At 34.9% G+C, this 25762-nt stretch overlaps 1 protein-coding gene across 1 annotated transcript; it reads right to left on the reverse strand.

Moving 5' to 3' along the window:
• Positions 1-14247: 14247 nt before the first annotated feature.
• On the reverse strand, positions 14248-24617 carry LOC102602320 (uncharacterized). Its single transcript, XM_006339969.2, has 4 exons — positions 24086-24617; positions 22755-23612; positions 19525-20727; positions 14248-17374 (listed from the first exon to the last, which is right to left on the reverse strand). Exons 1-4 carry the CDS (start codon positions 24222-24224, stop codon positions 14541-14543), a joined length of 5034 nt encoding a protein of 1677 aa, XP_006340031.1. The 5' UTR covers positions 24225-24617; the 3' UTR covers positions 14248-14540.
• Between the last annotated feature and the right edge of the window lie 1145 nt (positions 24618-25762).

Below are 25762 nucleotides of genomic sequence, written 5' to 3' on the forward strand. Positions count from 1 at the left end.
GCTCTGTAGCGAAAATAATAGGTTGAAAATGATTTGGCCTTGATTTATTGCCTTTCGAATTTAAATCGTCCTGCCTTTCTTCTTCCTGATTTGGTTCCATTCAATCTGATATCTTGTTAAGTCACGATAATACAACTCCTGCTTTAGATAGCTGAAATCAGAAGCTGAGTCTTTGTTTATTCGGCTTTTCAATAAAAATGTTCCATGATTGTTTGTTGTTACTACTAAAAGGATTCTTAGTTTCGCTACTCATCTCTTTTAGTGTATTAAACATGCCTTATTCAGTCTGGATGTTTGCCCGGTTCGTTTATTTATGTCTAAATCAGTATATTGTCTTCTTAATTTCAATGCATACTCGTGTGTAGAGGGTGTAGTAGGCTTACCATGACATCTAGTTATATTTTATTACCGTCTCTTCATTAATCGCCGAGAATGCGAATATTTGGCTCTTTAGAAATAGTTAGTTAAGGATTACATCCCTTAAATTATTTATTATTAAGTCATGGACTTGAGGATTTTATCCAGATTGCTTAAATGTTTTCTCTTTTTTTTTTAGCTTTCTTGTCCTCGTGTAATTGTGTGCAGCCTTAAATTCCATTTAGTTCACTGATGGACAATGTTTCAGTTCACTTACTTGGTGTCATTTTTTCTATTTAGTTGTTGAGTCTTATTAAATTAAATGGTCCTTCTTGTTTTGTTGTAGTTATATATTTTATTTTATTTCTTTATTTTAGTTTTAGTTGTTTTATTTTTTTATTTTTGGTTATAGATTCTTGATCTTTCTGTCTAGAAGTGTGTTAGTTTCACAATCATGCTCTCATTTCCTAAAGTAATTTATGTGCTTATCTTCATCTTGTGTTAATTATTTGATTGTCGTTTTGTTGGAATTTTACCTCTATTCTAACCCTTGGTTATCTCTTCGTTGCATGTGAAATTTGTCCGAGTTCACTATGAACTCATCCTTCCCTTTGCATTTCGGAGAGCCATAAAGGCTTAAATTCCGCCTTCATCGAGTTGGCCGATCCTAAAAAATTGACGAACAGGTCCCATAGTTGAAAGAGTATGAATCAGATCAGGAATTTGAAAAGATTGGGCCAAAGGCCCACTCTTAGTTCCGAAAATTGTATTTTTGTTATTTTAGGCATAAGCCCTTGTTATTATCTTGTTAGAATCTAGGACAGGTGAAAATTGGACCAAAGGCCCAAAACAAAATGGGCCCAAATACTGGTCTAGGCTGACAGAAACCAGATTTGGGTCCAACTCTCTTTCCCTCTTTATCTTTTTGTGTTTGTTTATTTGCTAATATATGTTATTAATCTTAAGGTAAAAAAAATTCAAATCCCCGAAAGACGCTTATTTCGTTTTAACAATTTTACTAGATCGATCACCTTTAAAAGGACTTAAAGTATTTTTGCAAGGAAAATACCTCACTTAGATAGTATGTCAACCTTTCCTTTTTCTCCCTTAAAATGATCCTAAATAGTTTAAATTTTGCAATTTAAACTGAGTTACAGTTGATTTAGCCAAATAAATTAGTTGTCGGATAACCGCATTAGCGGATATTCTAGGTGCTTTAAAAACCTTCCTAGAATATTAATAGGAACCTCGAACCCCTTAATAGTTTTCAATAGATTTACTGTTTTAGTCTTTTGAAACAATAGTTTTCTTGATTTTTCTTAAAAATTAAGTGGCGACTCTAAACCAATCAAAAATATATTTTCTTAATGAAACACCGGTTCCAACCAAAATTATTTCTTCTCCGATGCATATTTGAAGAGTGAGTTTAAAAGACTTTGATTGCTTCCGAATTGATTGTTTGTTTTCTGTATAGCTTTTTGTTATTTCTTAGTTTTATTTGGGTTGGGGCCTTTTTTGTTTTAACGTTCTTTTTTCTCATTTTGGGCTTCTGCCCTATTTTCTTGAGGAAAAATTACCTAAATACACATCTTATTTACCATCTAAAATTTCCTACCATTTAAATATTTTTCAAAAATCCCCACTCGGATGCATCACTCTCCTCTCGTTGCTACATTTTTATCCTTTCTCGGATACATCCCTCCCTTCTCAGATACATCCCTCCCCTCTCTGATACATCCCTCACCTATGTATCCAGATGTCTGCTTATGTAGCCGGATGTCGGCTAATGTATCCGAAAGTGCAATGATATATCCGAAATCCATAAATTTTAAGGGATTTTTGTAATATGAAAAATAGTAAGGAAATAATGTAATTAGCTCTTATGTAAATTATACTTTTCTTTACGGATGCTCTTTTGATTAATAAAAAATTGGTCTTCAGGCTTTTTAGCAACAAAAAAAATGTCGTAAGAGAGATCAATAGCATTGATGATGACAACAATTACATATGACTATTTTAAATATAAATTGTAAAGTAAAACTTTCATTCTTTTAAAATTAAGAAAAAGGTCAAAAAACTACAGAAAAGAAAATTAATAAATATTTTATTTATAGATTAAAAATATTGCACTGGCAAGTAGTATCTATTAGTTGTTTAATGGCTAATTAGAAATACCTCATAATAGCTCTTAGCTTGCTTTTTATTCATTTTATTATTTTTATAAGAATAAATTAGAGCATTGATAAATCCAATAATAATGGACATACTCACTATATCCAACACACACATAAAAATATTCCCTTTGAGGTGAAATTCTATCAATTAATAAATACAAAAATAACGTGTAATTCTAACATTTGAGTTTATTTTTTAAAACATTTTACAAAGTATATCCTATTTTTGTATTTTTCTTATTTAAATTAGTTTAAAAAAATAATTATTTTAGTAGCCTTGAATGATGAAATGATCCCAACTATTAATACTATTTGGACATTTGGCAAAACTCAATTGTGTCACTGACCATTATTGAACAAAATTTTATAATATATATATATATATATATATATAAAGAAAAAATAAAACAGAATAATACTTTTAAGAAAAAATAAAAGAAGAAAGAAATTAGTAGAACAAAGAAGTTGAAAAAATTATGTCAACATTAATATAGATATTTCATTACCCTCCTCCTAAATTGATATGAATTCCATAAATAAATTATTATTTTCTCCAAGTAATTATTCCTTATTCTCCTCCTAATGTGATATGAATTTCATAAATTGATTGATTCTTTCTCCATACAACTCTTCTTCCCCTTGAACACTCATCACTTTTCTTATAAACTTTTCAATCAAATGAATTTTTTTCTCAGCATATATCACTTTATATGAAGAATTATTGTGCATGACCTTTATATTTGTTGCATGACCTTTCTCTCGATCTCTCTCTGTGGACGGAATAGAATTATGTAATAATGTGATCAATTCAGCTAGTGCAAAGTTAGGCAAAATCTGTTGACCTTATGAATTAATTATGAGTCATGATGGTGATGATGGCGCACATGTAATATCAGACCGACATAATTCAAGTTAATAGAAGTATATGTATAATGTGAAATTCAGTAATTGATTAACGTTAAGGAGGAGGAGGAAAATATATAGGAATCTTGGTGATAGAGAATTGTCACATCAGATTGTCTATATCTAATTATTTATATATATGTGTGTGTGTGTGTCTAGTAGACAATTATGAGACCAACATACATATATACTAGATGGGCATGGTCTGTGCCAGCACGGGCTCAACACGTTATTTGGTGTGTCCTTGAAATTATGAAACGACTTAAAGGAAAATCAAACTTTGATTTGTCTATTATTTTGATAATATTTAATTGCATTTATGTCAGAAGTAATGGTATCTTAGATCAAATGTACATATGATATGACAAGCTAAGAGAATACTATTTTTCCAATTTAATTGGATGAACTATAGCAGCACTTGAAGTGTAATCTTTTAAAATATGCTTATTAAAAGGAAAAAAATTGTTGCTAAAATACCCAGAAACCTTCACACTTAAAAAAAGAAGTACTAAACTCCCATACATATATATATGGATATACAAGTCACTTTACGGAAGAAAAAAAGTGAGAAATGGATCGACTTTGTAGATGAATAAAGGATAAATTCAATTTTAACAAATTTCATGATTTTTTGTTTCCTCATCAACCATGAAATATAGAGGCATAATTCTCACTCCGCCTTTGCTAATGAATCTTCTCAATGTTTTTAGCAATTACAACTCTCACTTTCTTATCGTTCTCTTCATTTAATATGCACAGAGAAGAACCTGAAAGAAATGTACAAAATTTTTAAAAATAATGTTCAAAAATTCACCAAGACGTGAGACCCTTGACAACCCAAATCTCGCTCACTCTATTTCCATACTCAGCTCCAAGATCAAAGTGTCTTGCACAACAGGCAAAAATTTAATTAGTAACTAATACATACAACAATAAGGAGAACCAAAATTATCTTCTCCTTGAAATTATTTACACTAGATAGAGAACATAATTTTAGTCTCAAGTCCATATTCCATAATATACAAACTAACTTGCAAAACACTACTGCCAAGAATAAGACTAATACATGGAGAACCTAATTGGCAAACATTGTTGTATTCATCAATTATTTTTCTTGTGTAATGGACATTTAAATCTACCATATGGAATACAACAAGGAAAACATAGAAAGTAAATACACAAAACAATAGTTATTGATTCTAATGAAATAGTTAATCCAATCAAGTATCTAAGAAGAGGTATCAGCTAATGTTTTCACAATGTTAGAGAAGTTCCTAAATGTCATTTTTTTCAAGCTATACATCTCTACATTGTGATGAGAAAATAACGCAAAAGCTCTGAATCAATGCGTATAGAATCTAATCTAGCTAAGATTGGAGAAGAACACAAAGAAAATATAGCAATATATAAAAATCACTTCAACACTAAAAATATTACAAATATGAAAAGAAATGAAACAAATTAAAGAAGACTGAGAGAAAGTGATAATGAAATGAAAAGGTGAAGCTAAAAGTGTTTGGCCCCCAAGAGAGGATCTTCATAGCGACTATATGTACATTTATTACCTTTAAATCAATATCTAATAACAAAGACGTTTAGATGAATTAATAATAGAGACTAAAGCATACATCTAAAGCAAGATTGCTCTCTGGAACCATTCAAAATGGTAAAGAAGATGAAGAAACAGACTTGAAAGAGAAAAGACAATTTTGCCACATGTAGTTTCATTTGTCTTTGATGTTCCTTCTGCCTTAAATTTTTAAATCTTATATTTGATGCAATAGGCTTCAGGCCTTTAAAATTCGTGTTTAATGCAAATTATAGAGTTAGCAAAGTCATCCCAAAAATTTTTACCTTCCATCAATACCTCAAGTTTATCGCTAAGTTCTTTGACCAAGCGTTTGGTTAGGTCTTCAGAATTATCGACTTGAAGAGTTCGAACTACTAACCTGGGCTAAATGAAGCGGCAAAAAAGCTGAATAACATCTTTGTTAGTTCCCTATGATGGATCTCCTCTATTGAGCATAGTTGTACCGACTGATAATTTCAAAAAGCTTTCTTTGCAGTAGCCAAAAAGCACAAAAGTAATAAAGATATTTCCTGCAATAATAGACAACCAAATGATAATTTCAAAAAGCTTCCTTTGCAGTCACCAAAAAGCACAAAAGTAATGAAGATACTTCCTGCAATCATAATCTCATCTAAGCTCAATTGCAGGTACCTAAGTAGATTGACCTTTTATAATCCTTTTGTTAGTGTGGATGGCTTAATTTTCAACCCTAAGTAAACCAATCAGAAGCTATCAAACAAAGGTTCGAAGTACAATTAGCACAATCATCTACACCAGTCATGTTATATTAATCTCATTCTGATTTTCTGCCCCTTTTTATTTAATTAATTGATAACTTGAAGTTCTACGAATGTTGACTAACCAAATAAAATAATTTTTAAAAAATAATACAAATAAATGAGATCACCTAACTTTTGATTTTATGCATTTCATACAACCAAGGCCAATCTCTTAAATATTATTTACTCTATGTTCATCTGAATCAATAGTTTTTTCCATTAAGAGTTCATTAAAATCTTAATGTTAGAAGTATATTCATTTATTCTACAATCATAAGTAAACTGACCTTTTACAACTCTTTGAAAGGTGTGGACGAATCAATTTTCTGAAGATTCAGACGCAACACCTGTTTTCCTGTATATTTTCATGTGGTGAATGTTTTGTATAGTCATTTGGTGATGAAGGAGTAAGCACTACAACTAAGAAATAAAACAAGAGCGACAATGGTATGATTGACACGAGTAATAAGCATATATATGAAATGTTAAGGAAGGGCAAATACAGATTTTCAAAAATTCTACGCACACGTGGTACAAACTAAGTAATAGTGTTTCTTTCGTTCATCCCTGTAAATTTTCCAAATTTCTTAAACTTGTTAGCTAGATCAACTCAGACATCCTTTTCTAATCGCTACATCAATTTTATTGTACAACTTAACCACCCAATAGATATCATGTGACCTTAAATAAAAGATGCTCAAACCTAGTGAGAACTTTTCTACAAATATTCAAATTAACAATTCAAATGTTAGAAAGAGTTGAAGTGAAAATTTCTACTCCAATATCAAGTAAAATTGCAAAATATATATTTGGAGGGTTTGTATATGTGAAAATTCCTTGCCAAAAAACCCATCTTCTTTCGATCTAAATGTCCTTTGTTGTCAAACATTTTCTTCTTCAACACATAAGAAAGTATTAGAATCAAAATAAAAAATCAAGTTTTGTGTGTCAAAAACTTATTTTAGATGTATTAAATAGTTTGGAATATTAATCATGCTTTGGGCATAAATTTGTTCTATATAAAATTATTTGAAAGAGTAGCTATGATCTTGACATCAATTTGTTTTTACTATTACAAAGTAAAGATGTTTATCAAAGACAAAATGACTATACTACTTTTCAATGTAAAGCAGAACTACAAAAGACTATCTCACTATTCATTTAACTAAACTTTTAGTGGCAAAGCTTACCCTCACTTACTGATAAAAATTAAGGGAAAACAGTTTGGTATGAAATTTTATCAGGTTTCTCCTTTAACTGGTCCGCACATAAAAGCTTTTATGAATATTAGCTCAAATAATTGGACTTTTTGGTGTTTATAACTTCAAAGAATGTCTTTGTCCCCTCATCACACCAAGTGTGTCAAGCACAGACTCACAAACATATGCTCATACAAGCTCTGTCCTAAAAGTGCACATTTACACCCCTATTTGTATGGCACCAGGAAGCTGCAACCCAATTAATAGTTGTATTAAAAACTGCAATAGATGTTTAATATTGGTATAATTGCATCTTCTTGATGTTCTTTCTATAAAATCTATTACTTCATCAAAAGAAGTGTTGCAATAGATGTTCGATAATGTTGATACCTAATTAATGTTCAGCTATGAAGTCTACATCATTTTGACCAGATGTCTTTGTGTGACAGCTTCTTTTCTTACTTTTTCTTTCTCAAATAGGACCAATGTTTGAACTATGCTCCAGATTCTCCTCGAGTTCATACTTTTTCTCCCTGTGACTTGTGAGAATGCAAAATATTTGTGTTGCATCTCAATGTTTGTACATTAACATTGAGAAATGCATATTAATTGAATTCAACTCGACTAATCGAGAATGCAAATGAACCAAACAGATTCTAATCGATCAAGAATTAGTTAAATAATAAGTCGAGAATATATAACAAAAAGAAAATAATGAATCACAAAAGTGAAAAATGTTGTCTAATCTCTCATAAACTTATCAACGACACAAAATTATGGAGAAAGAAACGGGCAGGAAAATCACCAAAAGTGACTATCGGCTGACATGTAGTACTAACCTTTAGGGATTTTACTCATAGAGCCTTTTTGTATTCTCATTGAATTCTTCCTAATACCATATACACCTATGAAATTGAGACAAAATAGTGAATTAGTACATGCATGTGCAAAATCAGTTAAAGAAAGAGCGCCAAAAGCTCACAAGGTTTTTGCTGAGTTTTACTTCATTCTCTTTCTTTCTTTGTTGCACCCATTTCATTGTAATGGAGAACCTGTAAATTTTTCTAATTCCACGTTAAAAACACATACGAAGTAAAAGACAACATCAACAACTCAGAAAAAGTAAAATAATTAAACCCAAAAATTTATGATTAGAATAAAAAATTACCTCCAATTTCAATAGCCAAATGAAAATTTTCATCACCAAATTGATGCACCAGCTCGAAACTCTAATTTTCCATCAATTTCCTCTTACTCTCCGAAAATGCCATACCTCCATTTCAAAGTCTCTTCTTCTCCTTCTCCACCAAGAGTGAGAATAGGAGGAATGAAAAAAATAATTAAAGTACAATTTTCAGCATAAAAGAGTTGTATCAAGAGAATTGAAAATTGTACTTTACCATTGAGCTCTATCATAAAAGAGTTTTACCAAGAGAATTGAAAATTGTACTATACCATTGAGCTCTATTACTGATAAATAAACACGTGTACTATAGTCCTTCTGCATCCTACGGTATGTTATTTTGATTCTTTGTCATTTTTAACTTTAATTATTTTTTTCTGAGTTGTTGATGTTGTCTTTTACTTCGAATGTGTTTTTAACGTGGAATTAGAAAAAGTTACTAGTTCTCCATCACAATGAAATGGGTGCAACAAAGAAAGAAAGAAATTAAGTAAAACTCAGCAAAAACCTTGTGAGCTTTTGGCGCTCTTTCTTTAACTGATTTTGCACATGCATGTACTAATTCACTATTTTGTCTCAATTTCATAGGCGTATATGGTATTAGGAAGAATTCAATGAGAATACAAAAAGGCTCTATGAGTAAAATCCCTAAAGGTTAGTACTACATGTCAGCCGATAGTCACTTTTGGTGATTTTCCTGCCCGTTTCTTTCTCCATAATTTTGTGTCGTTGATAAGTTTATGAGAGATTAGACAACATTTTTCACTTTTGTGATTCAATGTCATAACTGAGTGAATGTAGGGTCTCTTAAATGTAACATATTCATAAGATGAGTATCGTAGAAATATGAATGTTAAGATGGATATGCAACATTAGAAAAAGTTACAAATAATCACAACAGATGGTGCAACTAGCTCAAGCATTTGGTTATATATTCTACGTAGACCTCCAAATATGCTATTTCATATACAATATAATAGGACAACTAAAGGTGTTAAAAAGAAACAAGGTAGACCAAAAATCGAATGGAGGAGAATTGTCTCAATAGAGACCTAAAATCCTTCATGTTGGAACTGAATTAGAGTGAAAATGTGAAGGTACTTGGCCATCATATTTGTTTCTACTTCTCAAGTAGCTCCCTCAACTAACTGATTCCTTCATAGGTATTTCATTGAAGAGACTTTCTTATTTCTCAACTTACGAACCTAACAGTCGAGAATCTCGACTGGGACGAATTTCGTCAGAGAGACTATCCTTCACACCAACACTCTATAAGGGCACAACTGATGTCAGATCACTCATACACTACTTCAATAGGGACACATGAAACACCGGATGCACTGATGTCAACTCTGCATGTAAATCTAACTCATAGGCCACGTTACAAAAATGTCTCACAATCTGGTAAGGACCTACATCGCCGGGACTAGATTTCCCTTTCTTACCAAACCTCATCACCTCTTTCATAGGTAAATTTTTTAGATATACCTAATCATTAAACGCAAATTCAAGCTCTCTTCACCTCACATTTGCATGTGATTTCTGTCTACTCTGAGTCGTTCTCAACCTATCCTTAATAAGTTGAACTTTTTTCATAGCCTCATTAACTGATTCAGGACCTATCAAAGCCACTTAACCAACCTCAAACCACCTTATAGTAGATCTATACATCTTACCATAAAGCTCCTCAAATGGAGTCATCTGAATACTGGAGAGGTAACTGTTATTATAAGCAAATTCAATTAGAGGCAAGTGATCATTTCAATTACCTTTGAAGTCGATCATGCAAGATCTCCACATATCCTCCAAAATATAAATAATACGTTTGACCTGACTATAAATTTGTGGGTGAAAAGTTGTGCTAAGCTTAACCTGAGTACCAAAACATTTTTGAAACAATTTCCAAAACTGAGTAGTGAATTGAGTACCCCTATTTGAGATGATGGATAAGGGAACCCTATGCAATTTCACCAACTCCCGGATGTAAAGTCTAGAATAATCCTCGGTTGAATAAGAGGTTTGTAACACCCCGTATATGGAAACTCTAGTGGAAATTGAAAAGTGTAGAAGGTTGTCAATGCACTGATTCCACGAGCCTATATATGGACCATAGAAGGTTGTATAGGCCATAGGAACCAATCGTGGGTTGAGTCCTGAAAGTTGAAAAATATTATGTCCCATATAATTTTCTACGGATCAACAGGACGGACCGTAAGAGGATGTATGGTCCGTAGAGGAGGCTCGTAGAACAGTTTCCAAACTTAGTGAAATTTCCACATCTTGAGATTTTATGGATGGCTTGTACGACCGTAGTTATTAGCTCGTAGTTAGTAGAAAGTTGAGCCCAATATATTTTCTATGGTTATCCAGTAGAAGGACATGTGGACCGTAGTTGTCCGTTCGTGGAAAGTGTTATGGACTTATAGGATTTTTGCACCAGGAGTTCAACGTGTTATAGAAGGTTCCACGGCCCATATGAAGGGGTCCGTAGAAAATGACTCAGAAGTTGGTCACCATTACTCTACCTACGGTTGATCAGTAAGGTCCGAAGAAGTTTGTACGGATCGTACATGGTGCTCGTAGAGTCGATCCAACAGTTTGAAATTGGGTTAGTTTAGTATTTTCTTGCCCCCTTCTAAGTCTAAATCCCAATGTTTTTACACCTCATTAAGGTTATTATCATTTAGTTTGACCCTAACACTAACATACACACTTCTAAGACTTAAAGCAAAAATCTAAGAGGAGAAAGCTAGGGTTTTCAAGCGTTTCTTCAAGTTCTTCAAGTTTCCTCAAGAAATTCGTTCTTGCAGGTATGTAAGGTTATTCATAGTGTTGGACTAAGTTTTTCCTCACACACTACATCTAAATTCAGTCAGTAAGAGTTGAATCAAATATTCTTTCCAAAGTCCCATGAAATTTTGAATTCGAATTTTGTTATTAATCCAACTCTGATTTCTTAATTATGAGATTATAATATTTTATACATGGATATCCTTGATTGTTGTTCATGCTTATATTTTCACATGAACTCTAGTTGATGAGATTTTGTTGAAAGCCTTTGTAAAATTATTTTCCTCGCATTGATTTTGGAATTTAAAGAGAGTCCAAGAGTAACATTAAAGCATTATGTTGAGAAGAGTTTTAAGGGAACTTTAATGATCCCAAAGGTATTATTTTGAATTGAGTAAAAACCACTATTTCCACAAAAGCATAATGAGTTTTCAGAAGCATTTCATATAGATAAAGTAAAGTTCAGTTATCCCCATAAAGAGGGTCTTTTGAGTATTAACTCAACTCAGTGATTATTTATATGAGCATTAGAGTATATATTTTTTAAATAGTATTGAGCACTGATTTGAGTAAGAGTAAAGATAACTCAAACTCTATAACCTACGTCGCTAGCGTATATAGGATCGTACCGCAAGACGGGCAACTCCTCACCTGCCTCTAGAAGGATTTTAGTAGATCCATAAGTTAAAGTTGTGTTCTATACTCCGACAAGGTATAGGGCGGCTCTGACAATGTGGATAAGACATTTTATCATCACAAGGCTCATAGTGATGGTTGTCGATTTGAGAAATTTCCTAATAAAGTAAAATATTTATATTTCAATATTTGCTATCATTGCATCTTATAGTGTCAAGCTTAAATGATTTTACTTCACGTGCATGCTTTACTTCAGTTGAGTTACTTTCAGTCCTTCAGATCAATTATCAGTTTCATTCAGCTTTATTGCATACCGTACATTCTATGTTCAGACGTCATTCAATATTTCATCATTTTATGATGTAGATACAGGTTTTCAGGATCATTAACAAGCACTTCGTTGAGATCACACCATCCACTCGTCATCTTTTGGTGAGGTCTCTTTTTTCTTTCAGAGGACTCCAGTTTTATCGCTTTAGTAGTAGCAACATTTTAAGGTTTGTCGTGGATCTTGTTCCGACACCTATCTTTAGACAATAGAGGCTTCATAGATAGGCAGATTTAGAGAGTCTCTTAGTATTCAGTTTCAAATATTTTGTTAAACTTTTAACATTTATATTCAATATTTTTAGACACTTTTAAGATCCAGCTAATTTTTTAAAATGTTCTTCATATTTAAACTTATGTATGCTTGAGTTAGTCTTCTGCTAAATATTCAGTCAACCCAAGGGTTCGCTTAGGGATCAGAAATGATTTCCGAGTACCAGCCATGTTCAGGGTATAGGCTCAAGGCGTGACAATGTCTTAGCTGGCAGGAACTGTGCTAACTTAGTCATCCGATCTACGACCACCCATATTGAATCATATTATCGACGCGTACTAGGCAAACATGTGGTAAAGTTTATATTCAAATACTCCCACTTCCAAGTAGGAATGTTGATTTCCTCAGTCATACATCTTGATTTTTTATGTTCAACCTTAACTGTTGGCAATTTGGGCACTTAGCCATAAATTTTGCAATATCCTTCTTCATACCATTTCACCAATAGACTTGTTATAGGTTACGGTACATCTTAGTGGCCCCTGGATGAATCGAATACCAAGATAGAATCTTCTGCCTCAATCCATCGATATCTAGGACACAAATGGTTCTGGTAACTAAGCATACCATATCCCCTTTGGGGAAAGCCTAAAAGTCTTCCTAATGACTGCTTCCTTCAATTCAACCTAGGTTGGATCATCATGTTGCTTTACCTTAACATCCTCACATGAGAGGATTCTGAACCATTTTGAATAATAACTCCACCATCCACTGAATCCACCAGACGAACTCCCAAACGAGCCAATTTACTTCTTGAAAGTTGTGCCCTTTCCTGTACTTTTCTGCTATAATTAACACATTTTGTCTTGTAAGAAATTTTATCATTGATGGTTGAATTTTACTTGTTCAGATACACCAACTCAGAGTGCAATACAATGAGGAAGATTTGCAAGATATATCAGGCACTAGTAAGTGGTGTGATGGATATGGATGAGGTAACAGCATAGCATTATTCTCAAAACTATTCTCAACATAATGCTTTCATCAAAATTTATTTATGAAAGTAAATATGCGTAAGACGAAAGCATTTATCATTTTGATTTCATGTATATGAGTGTCTATGGTGAGATTAGGAATATGGCTATCTTATCCTTGTCTAGGCCAAAAGTGGTGAATTTTGAAGTTTGATTCATATTAAATTTAGTGATCGAAAGTTTTGTAATGTCAGACATTTTAACTATTTTGCTTCTTGAATGAATTATTCTTTTTTTCCCTTTGAATGAATTATTTCTTTTGTTTTTGTGTATGGTTAATAACTCAATAACCGAACCAAATCAAACCAAAACCAATAAATATATATCATATTTTATTTGATTTGATTTTAATAAATTAAATAAAATATGAATAAAATGTAATTAGCTCTTAATATTACGGATTTATGCAACTTTTACTTATTTTTTTATTTAGCCCACAAGCCGGCCCAACCCATATTGCTAAAGCCCTACAGACTAGCAGGCTTAACTGAGCCGGTCTAAAAAAAATTCTTAAATAGGCCCCAAAGATCTTAACCCAACCCCATTAAATCACAAGTTAGCCTATTCTACTTAAGCATCTACTCATCATTTTCCGATTGACAATGCTTCAGATTTGGCTAATATAGAGTGTCAGAGAGGATCGTGTTTGACAATTGAATTAAACAAGGCTACCTTGGTAGATGTCTCAATTCAAAGTAAACTACTTCATCTTTCAGATAATGTAAATTAGACGAGAGATGGATTCTGCAATCCTTCAAACACGAGAAGAAGTAGCCAAACTCCAGCTACAATATCTCCCAACTTATAACCTAAATCTTTTTATTGGTCAAAAGAAGGGAAAAAAACAAGAAACAAAAGTGGAATCTTTACAGCATATGCTGGGGGCAGCTTTGTATCACCATCACATCACTCTAATAGGTGAGGTGGGACCTGGCTTGGAAAAAAGAGTCCCTCCTCTTACTATTTTTTTAAGCTAATTATTTTTTTGAGCCCAGCTGTCAATAACAATATTATGCATGTCATTGGATTTACAACTTTTTCACAACAAAATAAACAGCCACTTGACAATAATAACAAAACAAGAGGGCAAGGGGGAAAAATTGGAACATCAAAAATGCGAATTGCTACTTAACTTCTTCCACCTACCAAACTCTTGATAATTTATTGCTGTATTCCCCATCAAATACAACAAATACAAAGCTACTTCAAATATTACAGACCCTAGAATTCTGTAACCAAAAAGACGGCAACAACTGTAACCGTCTAGTCTACTGCCCTATGGTTTCCTGGATTAAACTTACAAAAACTATTGTACATTCTGGCAAAAAGACACTTGCCACAGGGAGACCACACTCTGGCCTCCTTTCCAATCAACTACCTGCTCACATCTCCTTTACTTCTCCAAGAATCATCCTCTCTCATGATGCTTCCCGCCTGCCCACTAAATTGTTCAGCTTTTGCATAATGCATTTTTATGGCAGCCACCGGATCTGACACAACACCAGTGCACTGCAGAATCCCTCCTCTTCCAACAACCACCCCCCTTGCTTGTTGTTGCATACCAGCCACAACATCAAACCCATTTCTTCTTTGCATCTCAGACAACACCGCGTCTTGCCTCTGTTTCATCTCTATAGTAAAAGGCTGCACATCTCGATTTCTGTACACTTGATAATCTGATCCTGCTACTCCATTGTTGCTACTTGAATCTCTTGCTGCAAACACAGGGGGACTGTTCAGATTCCGCTCAGCGGTCTTCACAACCCCATGCAAACTAGGCTGCTCCATTTTGGTGGAAGCTATCGCATAATTACCAAATGCCGCAGGATATTTAGCCAGCAGGATAGCAGAATCGGGCAACGAAGAAAACCCTGTCTGTATTCTATTCCCATCCCAAAAACCAAAACTCCTCACTGGATGATTCTCAGAACCCAGGAAGTTATTTCGCTCGAATTTTGCAGTGGCTGAATTGCCTTCTAAACTATGACTTGCACTAAAGGAATCACTACCAACTTTCAACTTCTGATTGCTACCATCACTCCGCTCTGCATTAGAACTGGGATTTGCCTTGGGGCATGGTTTACTGAGAATCTGTCCGAACAATTTCACATCGCCATTCCTACAAGGTTTCTCCACAATTGATGAACTACTTCCTGTCTGTTCTCGGTTGGGAATCAGATCAGAAACAGAACAACCACCGCGATTTGTACCACTGCACTTCTGGAGAAAGCAACCAGTTGTAGAAAATGTATCGAATTGTAGATTCCTACCCACCTTCTGGATTTCTTGCAATGCAGCCGATGCTCTGCAGCCTGGATCTCCATTCTCCGTGAGAGCAGACTCTCCCAATAAATAGCTGCCAAGAATCTGGCAGGATTCAACCTGGGATAACCGTGAAGTGCTCGACAAGGGCTGCTCAGCTGACTGAGTAGCATTCTCACACTGCTTATCACCAACATTCTCAAGTTCCAGCTCTGATAATTTATCAGCATTAGAAGCTTCAGACATCTGTTTCCTCTGAAATGAAATATTGCTTTCCAAGTAATTCACATCTAGCTTACACTCAGAATCAGATTCTAACTGAGTCATATTCCGGGATCCATTAAGAGGACATAATCCCCCTCCCCTAGCAGCAGCAAGACGAGAATTATTCCCAAACAACACCACATTGGGCTTTCTGTCTTCCAAAGAGCAGTTTGACCTACCTACTTCAGTTATTTCTGCTTTTCTATTTTTCAAAACATGTTCAGGCGAAGAAACTACTCCCCTGATTTCTTCCCCTAAATGCTTGGCAGAAACTTCACACGGTATGTAAGGCAGGCCAATCTCTGAGGCATCTCCATCAATTTCAACACCTTCCCGAGAAACTGTAACCATATTCTCATCCCCTTGACCACTTCCAATACAAACACCAATCTGAATCTCACAGTCCCTGTTAAACTCCACCTCTTGCTTATCTACATGACAGTTTACCTGAACTGAATTCTTAGACACAAGTTCAGTATCTACAGAATCCAGTTCTCCAGCCTCGTCTTTGTCATCAGAACTGGTCAAATCAGGCTTTAAAATCCCTGCATCCATACATAAATCAGATACATTTTCCAACATCAAACTTGATTTTTCATTACACAACAGCTTAGTCTCCATAACACAAGCATCAGGATCACTTCCACCATTAACATTAAGCCTCTCCAAATTGCCAGATCCAGGAAGAATCTTATCTAATCCAAGACACTTCCTAGCCTTGCTAAAGAAGATCTTGCACTGATCACGGGATCTCGTTCCAACACATCTTGAGACCATAACAAAATCCTTTCCATAAGCTGACACAGCTTGGACGAAGGTTGATTTCTCTTCATCTGTCCAATCAGTAGGATCCATCTCCCCACAGCTCTCATCTGAACAGGTTTCATCATCAACACTCTGGGTAACCTCAGGAGTCCGGGGCAATCTGGTCGACAAACCCACTTTCAGGTGCTTCCATTCCTGGTTCCCTTCACCAGGATCAACTGAACTCGTAATGCAAGAACTCATAGCTTCTGATGATAAGGATCCACAGATACCAGCCAAAACATCAGCAGCCACTGTTTCTCTTTCACTATGACATACATCAAGACTGTTTGACCTCTCCAACTCATTGACCATTCGAACACTGTACTTTGACATACCCTTTGGCTGAATTTCAATACTATCCTCCACATTAGCTGCAATTGCTGATGCAGCACCTAAGATATCGAGAGAAACAGAATTAGCTTCACGGTTCCATCTTTTCCCAGAAGAAGCAACAAGGTAGGTATTTGCTGAACAAACTTTTGCTTGTTTAGAGTAATCTGGTTTCCTCCTTGTTCTCTCAAAACAATCTGATTTGTGATTCTTGTAATAGAACTCAATGCAGTCAGCAGTTGTTTTGTGATCAAGAAAAGAAGCTATCTTCCTGAAGTCTTTCCTAAAGGTAGCAAGCTTGTCAATAAAGATTTCTCTCTCCTCAGGGGTCCACGGATTGATCAGACCCCTTTCTTCCTCGACAGCACAGGGATTTGCCACCAGACTGTTCTTTGAAATGAACCTTGACATTGTCCTCTCCTTCTGATCTAAAATTAAAGCAGGCATCCTTAATGTGTTCCTGTAGACCTTTGCCCCAAGTTCTGAGAGTAGCCTGCTTGCAAAGTTCAATATTTCAGATGATGGTACCAGACTTAAGCTTCCAACTGCATTAACAAAAAACATTTTTTCAAATCAGTATTGCAAAGAAGACAACATGAACGCAAATGAAGACAGTAGGCATGCTAAAGCCAAAGAAGAAAACAGCTCCACACATATATACAGGCTTCAGAAGAAGCAGATATTACAGAAGTAGCAATTATTTTAAATGAAGGGTATCCAAGCCAGGTGCATATGGGATCTCTCGTGTTATTATTTGGGATTTAAAACTGGGTTTGTTAGGTTGTTACTTCTATGCATGGTGTCATCACTTTTATGCCCCAACAGTCAGCCAACCCCAGTCATCCCCCCTTGGGACCAATATTAAAGCGCTAGTTCAATTAGAAACAAACAACTTACAAATAATCACAAACACATTGCTATCTATGATTGTTGTCATCACTTCAATGCCCCAACCAGTCAGCCAACCCCAGTCATTCCCTTGGGACCAATAATTAAAGCGCTAGTTTAATTAGAAACAAACTAATAAATTATCACAAACACATACAAACATCTTACAATCCTTTTACTTAAATACTACTGACCTTCCTAAAACATTTTTCAGAAAACCAAAAAAAAAACAGAAAGGGGGACTACGACAACAACAATATACCCAGTGAAATCCCACTAAGTGGGGTCTAGGGAGGGTAGAGTGTACGCAAACCTTACCACTACCTCGAGGGGGTAGAGAGGCTGATTCTGAAAGACCCTCAGCTCAAGTGCATCAAACCCAAGTAAAAAAAGGACACGGGTACTGCAGATAACTAAATTACAAACAAAAAGATCAAAAGTGCCATTTAGTACACGCCATTCTTGTCCTTCTGAAATTTATTGCAAGCGTCCACAATCAAATTTGAGAAGTAACCTCGCTTATATCAGACATGATTAAAAGTAGGATTATTGCTGATTTAAGAGAAGGTGAAATAAATTCAAATCAAAGAAAGTTGTGTCCAATACAATCCAACTTGGATACCGTAAATTAGTCATGCAACAGTCAGCAAAACCGAGACAACTCAATAAGCTGTCAAAAAGATAACTGGCATAATGACCAACCTAAAAAAACAAAAAGCATGAGGTTGAGGTCCCCTCCCAATAGAGATTTCTAATTAGTCATGCAGCAGTCAGCATACTAGAAGCAACAGAACTCTCGGGGGGGCGGGGGGATACATTTAACTTAGGTATTAGGTAGTCTTATGCCAGTAGGACATGTAAAGAACTTCCAGTACTTTTCACTTTTACTCTATATGTTTTCTGCCTGAGATGAATTTAAATGGGGAATATGGTCCGTGGTAGATTCATATAGCCAACCAACTTGTTTAGAATGGTGACAGTTTTTGTTGTAATAGAACTTAATAAACCAACTGAAAAGCAAATGGGTATAATTACTGAACTGGGATAACAAAACAAGTTTTCAGAAGGAAAAAAGGGGGAGAACTTCCCTCTCAGTAGAGAGGACCTTACAGCAAAAGTTGGGCAACAATAATTTTTAATTAAAGCTAGACTACATGAACCACATTAAGTATTAAACATCCCTTACATAATTTTGAAGTTACCAAATTGAACAGCAATTCTTTCTACAATGCTGGCACATGCACGGGAGACTGAAACTTGAAGCAGAAACTCAATCTAGATTTTAAAAATAGAGTTCAACTCATGAGGACAATACCATGACATTTACAAAAAAGGACCAGAGCACGAAACTCTCTTCCTCAACCTCCACTCTTGGTTAGTATGAGCTATAACTATGTCTGACTACTCCCAGGCTATGAACAACAAATTGAGTTCACTTCGCTCCAAATCATCAAGACTTGTAGAGCTTAACTTTGATTCACCTAACTACTCCTTAACTTTGGATCACAATGTTGAATACTGCACCCAAACCTTGAATAAAAACAGCACAAACACAATTCAACTCAAAAGATAGTAATACCAACTTGAGGTAAGAAGAGAGTAAGGGTACAGAAAAAGACCAAAAATCCAGATATTGAAAATTCTTCCACTTCGGTATTTCAGAATTTTAATCTATATAACAATAATGCTTCCACCTAAAAATACGCACTCATAACATAGCAACTAAGCTAATTAAGGGCTATATTAAGAGACGGAAAAGGAGCACAAAGGGTTAATGGTACAGAGAAGATAAAAGGAAATGACTTACCAGTAGCAGAAAATCGTGAACGAATTGTGGAACGGTGTTTTTGATGTCCTATCTGCACAGGGCGCAGACTGAAGTCAAACTTTTTCTGAGACTTCGCACGAAACTTCCTAATGGAAAGCATGCGAATATCTTCCTTCCAAAGGTGCTGATGTACCCTAAACTTTAAGGCAATTATCTTTTCTTTGAACTGTTGAAACTGCTTCCTCTTTACAAATCTTTCCTTAACCGCAGGATCAATTTGCAACGAAGAGCCTCTGACCGCTCTTGAAAAATCAAAACTGCATTTGCTGGCAGGCAGTAGGTTCTTAAATACTTCAAATGCTCTTTCTGCAGAATCTTTGTTGGCAGCTATTACCAAATTATATAAAGCATCTTTTCCACAATTCAAACTGCCATTAGAAGCGGAATGAGAATAATTTGCAGTTGGCTGGGAGCTCTCCCAGCAAGCAATTGTGTCCCTTCCTTTTTCCTCGTTGAAGTTGCATAGCTTTACATCTGAACTTCTAGACTTAGCCTTCTCCTCAGTGAAACTGCACATGTTGACATTCAATCTTCTAGACTTACTGTCATCTGAAATCAACATTCCACCATGTCTCATGGCATTAACAGGTTCCACACTTTTCTCCGAGGGCAATTGAACAAACTTTGAAGTTGCACTACCAGGGCTATCAATGTCCTCTACTTTCACCTCGGTCGGCTCATTACCATGTATATTAGCCTCTTCCTCTCCCATCAAATCATCCGGTATATCAACTAGCAAAGGAGCAGGTCTAGAAGCTGTATTAGAAGTAGCGCCTTGATCTTCATGAGAATTTGCATAGCAATCTTTTGGTGGAGAACAGGAAGCAGATGGAACAAGCTGGTTATTTTCAGGTCCAGAGATCAATGTCTTCAGTTCATTCTCAAGTGAATCAATCTCAACTTCAGTTTTTTCCAGGGCTTTAGTAATATCACTCTTCCACACTATCAACTTGTTAACTGCAGTTGATCTCATAAAACCAGAGTCCACAGAATTTGGGTCCTCTGATTGTAGTAATTCATTGATTGAAGAGTTCAAATTGGAAATTTGAGCAAGATCCCAATTCTCTAAGTTAAAACCTGATCCCTCAGAGTAATACTGGGAGACAACACTGGGTGAGCCACATAAATTACCAACATCCTGATCAATGTTTGTTGCCTTGACTAGTTGTTTATCCTCAAGACCTGTTATTATCAAGCATGGGCAAAAACTGTGAATTAGATACTAATCCTCTGAGCCAAGCAGAAACAAATTGTGAATAATTTTTTTTCTTTTCTTAATCTCTTATACCTAAAAGGCTTAATTGTCTAGCTCTCCAGGTGTTCAACTGCAAACCCATAATTTCAGATCAACCCACTAAAAAGGAAAAGAAAGGACAGCGAGAAATAAAAACCAATGCTATGACTATGGACAAGATGAAGAACATATGAATTTTCTTTACTCAATACTGTCAATGGAAGGAGATCCCTAGGATTCTGCTACAAAACCACACTATAAATAAGAAACATAGACATGTTTTGGTTCTTTGGCAAACCACAACAGATAGGAGCAATAAGAGCTTTATCTCTTTTTTGAACAATTGAAGCACTCGAAAGCTCCACATTGAGAATAAAAAAACTTCCAAGACAGGGATATGCAGCAGCGAAGATGCAAAATATATGCTCCCCTACTAAAAGAAAATGTTATATAAGCTAGTGAGTCACTTCATGTGTTGGATCAGCAAAGAAGCCAAAAAGAACAGATGGAGCTTAAGAGTGTCAATCACTAGATACTGGAATTTGTTGAATAAGACCATATCAAGTTTTTCTCAAAAAGAGCATATCAAGAACTATAAATATAACATTTCAGTAACTGGATTTTGTGAAACTTGTAATTAGTGTATCCTTGTAAAGGTTGTGTTACATATTATGCCTGCAAATACCGATTTGAATCAAATCAGAAATCCATGATCTTCACCCAATAATTAAAATTTGAAAATAAGGATATTACACTTGCATTAATCTATAAATACCGAAATTTGACAATTTGAATCAAATCAGAAATCCATGATCTTCACCCAATAATTAAAATTTGAAAATAAGGATATTACACTTGCATTAATCTATAAATACCGAAATTTGACAATTTGAATCAAATCAGAAATCCATGATCTTCACCCAATAATTAAAATTTGAAAATAAGGATATTACACTTGCATTAATCTATAAATACCGAAATTTGACAATTTGAATCAAATCAGAAATCCATGATCTTCACCCAATAATTAAAATTTGAAAATAAGGATATTACACTTGCATTAAACTACATAAGCATTTTCCATAAATTAATTTTTTTTAACATTCAAATTAATAGCATGTTTGGTCAAACTTCTAAAATCAGCTTATTTAGAGAAGTGTTCTTCAAAAAATACTTTTGGTGAGAAGCAGTTTGTATTTTACCACATAAAATTGACAGGCACTTTCGAACAACAATTAGTGTTTGGCCAAGCTTTTTTAAAAGTGAGTCTAAGTGTATGTTTCTCAAAAGTGTTCTACAAAAAGAGTCCTTTTGGGGCCCCCAAGGCCTAGCTCAAGTGGCAAAAGGTGGAGGATTTGTGGCTTAGGTCGCAGGTTCAAGCCCCACACCATGAAAAGCGAAGCCCGGTATTTAAGTGGAGAAGGGTAGAGGGGCGGGCCCATTATCCACCGAGTTTAGAAGGCTGTGATTGGTCCAAAGGGCGGGTCACAGACGGATTTCTCGGTTATCAAAAAAAAAAAAAAAGAGTCCTTTTGGGGAAAAGCTAATTTTTTAGCTTCTAAAAAGCAGCTTATGCTACTCGCCAGAAGCACTTCTTTCTCTCAAAAACTTGACCAAACATCTCACCTTTTAAGAATAAGTACTTTTGGCCTCCCAAAATCCTGGCCAAACAAGCTATAAGGCCAAAAAAATTGTCGCTATTGCTAAAGCAGTGAAACACAGACCCAAAAGAATGTCAAAGAACACTTCCTGACAGTTTAGACACTTTAACACAAACAACTACTTAGATCCTGTCTTTTCCAGCATTCTTCTGCATATTCTCTAGTATTCTTTTCTCAGCCTCTTATTTGTTCATTTGGCATTCATTTAATCCTTTGGCAATTTTCTGCTCCATAAAGGATCAAGTTCTGCTCGGTCCACACACTGTGCATCTAATTTCACAACATTAAAATAAGGAATTACTTGAGAATAATACCTGGTGAAGAACTACAAGCAACTGACGAAGGTGTGGCAGGAGAGGGACAATCTGGAAAAACAGCAACTCTTGGGCTTCTATCTGCCAGGTTCAAGGGCTGAGAATGACCAGGTTCCGCACTATCACCGGATATAGAAGCTCCCACCTTTACAGCATTATCCTCTGGACCTTCAACTTTCTTCTTCTCATACTTGGCTAGTCCTTCTCCCCAACCCAGACGCGGTTTCTTCCTGGAAGTTGTCTCTTCAGAAGGGGCAGCAGAAGTTAAACAAACAGTTGCATCCCCTGTAAGAGATTGAACAGCTTTTGAGTTTCCAAGCTGCAACTCAGGCTTTGTCTCATTAGAATCCACTCCCATGCTTTTCGAGCTACCAGAATGACTTAATGATCCCCTTGACGATAAGCTTCCAGACCGAGTCCATTTCAATGGCCTCCATTCGATTGACCCCAGCGAGCTCTCCCTCTCAAATCTTTGCCCTGCGCTTGCTGTTCCGTTAATACTACCACTCTTATTGTGCTGCTCTCTAGAGTGAGATTGATCACATGTGTTAACATGCTCAGAATGAGGATGGGAAAGACTGTGAGGCACCGCAACATCCATTGACCTCTGATCATTTGTAGCATCGTTCTGTCTTGCAGAACCACTGGGGGATGCAGCTTCCCAAGAGTGACCACCTCTCCAGTCCCTCTGACCAAAAGACCTATTTTCCCTGCTATTTCTTCCATACTTCCCACCATCACCACGAGATGGCCGACTGCTCTCATCTTCAACAATCTTATCATTCGAACGAGAAGTCATGAAACCATGTCCGGGTTCTTCAGGACACATGTGATAACTACCCTGCTTACCACCATGACCTTCAGCAGAAAAAAATTCAATCCCCAATAAAATTAGGTAAAAAAAAAAAGCAGGGAAAAAATCAACAGATACAAATAAAATAAAAAGGGAATTAAGAAGAAAAATGGATTTCACATGAGCTTTTTTAAACTTCGGACAAACCATAAACTGACAGATAAAACAAGAAAATCACAGATCTGCATACATATACGAAGAAAAATCAAGAGCTTTAGCACCAGATCAGCCCTAGATACAAGCTATGTCTCCCTGAGTCATATACCCTATTAACTGAAACCCAAGAACTGAAAGACTACAGATCCAACCATGAAGAAGCAATAAAATTCTAATTCTAATTTTAGTAAAAGTAGAACCTTCAACCCAAAAACCACAAGACCCACAAATTTCTAGATCGACCCATTTGCTACATAACGATAATTTGAAATACCGAAAGGGTGCCGCAAAACCCTAGATCAAGGGCCGCATAAAAACTCACCAGAAGTGCCTCTAGAACGATAATCAGGATTCCATCGTGAAGAAGTGTAGTGGTGGTGCGGTGTAGGCTCCCTCCACCGATCGTGCTTCCTCTCCTTGAAGAAATCCTTCCGATCCCAAGGCAATGGCTCTGGCGGCATCAATTCTACCCTCTAATTTTTTTCTCCTAATTTGCATCACACGTCCACACACAAAATCAAACAAAACCCACAACCACCAAACTCAAACCAAACAAATCCTGTCTTATAAAGGAAAGAAGAATTAAATAAAGATCTTAAAATCACCCAAAACTGCACCAAACCCCACGGCACAACCTTTAAAAAAACTAGGGTTAGGGTTTCACAAACTCAAAAAAAATCAATAAAAAATAATAAAAATTGAACAAAACATTTGCTTCTTCTTCCTTTTAGCGTGGTTTCTTCTTCTTGGGGTGATTCTTGAATGGAGAATCAGATAGAGAATAAAGGAAGAGAGTGTTTTTGTGTTTGTGTTGTTGATAAGGGAAAAAAGAAAACAGAGAGAGAGAAGAGAGGGAAAGAAAAAAGGATTTTTTTATTTATTTATATTTTATTTCTCTCTTTTATTTTTTATATTTTTGACGAGATAAGAGAGAGAGAGAGCGCGGAACGTATGCGGATCTCAACCCACTAATTATGCCACAATTCATTCAACTTTTGCATCCGCTCAAATTTATTACCCTATTCTTATATTTTATTTTTTATTTTATTATTAGAAGTTCACTCCCTATTTTATTCTTTTTATATATACTTACTACACACAATTATTATTTTCATTTACTTACTAGTATTCATTTTAAAATATTAAAGTGTTAAATTAAATTTATAACATTTTTTATTTTTCATTCATTTCAATTTATTTAAAATGCCATTGTTCAGGTTTTATCGGAAGCTTATCATAATCTAACAAATAGTAGAGGAAAAAAAGCAGCCAATTGACTTAAAACTATCGTAAGATCTTATATTATGTACAATAAAATTTAATTTTTAAAAAATAATTCTTAGAATTTTTCAAGAATTAATTTCATAAGCAATTCTCATATAGTTAGTGATACAAATTAAACCAACTGAAATATAATATAACTTTGAAATAAAGAGCAATGTAAGAGGGTAATAATTATTTTAACAGAAAATGATTTAAATATCCTTAAACTATTGAAAATGATACAAAACTACACTGCATCCATCATCATCACCATCATCCTTGTAACTTCATTTCCCAATTTTCTAAGTTAATTTGATCCATACCTCTCGTTATTTCCCAATAAAATCATCATCTTGATTTAATATAGCATGTGAATATAAACAAATAAACAATAAATTAAAGTGTTTGTACATGAAAGTAAAATATAAATGCAGTTATAAGAATTTTGATAAATAAACTTATAAAACTTAAGAATTAAACATCTAATGGATTAGACCAAATCTAATTAGAACTCAATAAAGAGTTAATTTATGAAATATATTAGATAACTTTTAATGAATTATTATATATTTTTGAATTCTCACAATTTACTATTTGAAACGAAATTTAATTCAATTTAAATAAAATTAAATATATTAGATAACTTTTCATGAACTATTATATTTTTTGAATTTTCACAATTTACTATTTGAAACAAATTTTAATTCAATTTAGATAAGTAATGTCATTTTTAGGA

The sequence above is a fragment of the Solanum tuberosum genome, unplaced genomic scaffold, assembly GCF_000226075.1.
Source record: "Solanum tuberosum cultivar DM 1-3 516 R44 unplaced genomic scaffold, SolTub_3.0 scf00013, whole genome shotgun sequence".
Taxonomy (NCBI): Eukaryota; Viridiplantae; Streptophyta; class Magnoliopsida; order Solanales; family Solanaceae; genus Solanum; species Solanum tuberosum.

Coding starts and splice junctions, on each gene's coding strand:
- LOC102602320 (XM_006339969.2), bottom strand. CDS start 24,224: ATGCCGCCAGAGCCATTGCCTTGGGATCGGAAGGATTTCTTCAAGGAG. Junction 23,613..24,085: donor TCGTTCTAGAGGCACTTCTG/GTGAGTTTTTAT, acceptor TTTCTGCTGAAG/GTCATGGTGGTAAGCAGGGT. Junction 17,375..19,524: donor TTCACGATTTTCTGCTACTG/GTAAGTCATTTC, acceptor TTGTTAATGCAG/TTGGAAGCTTAAGTCTGGTA.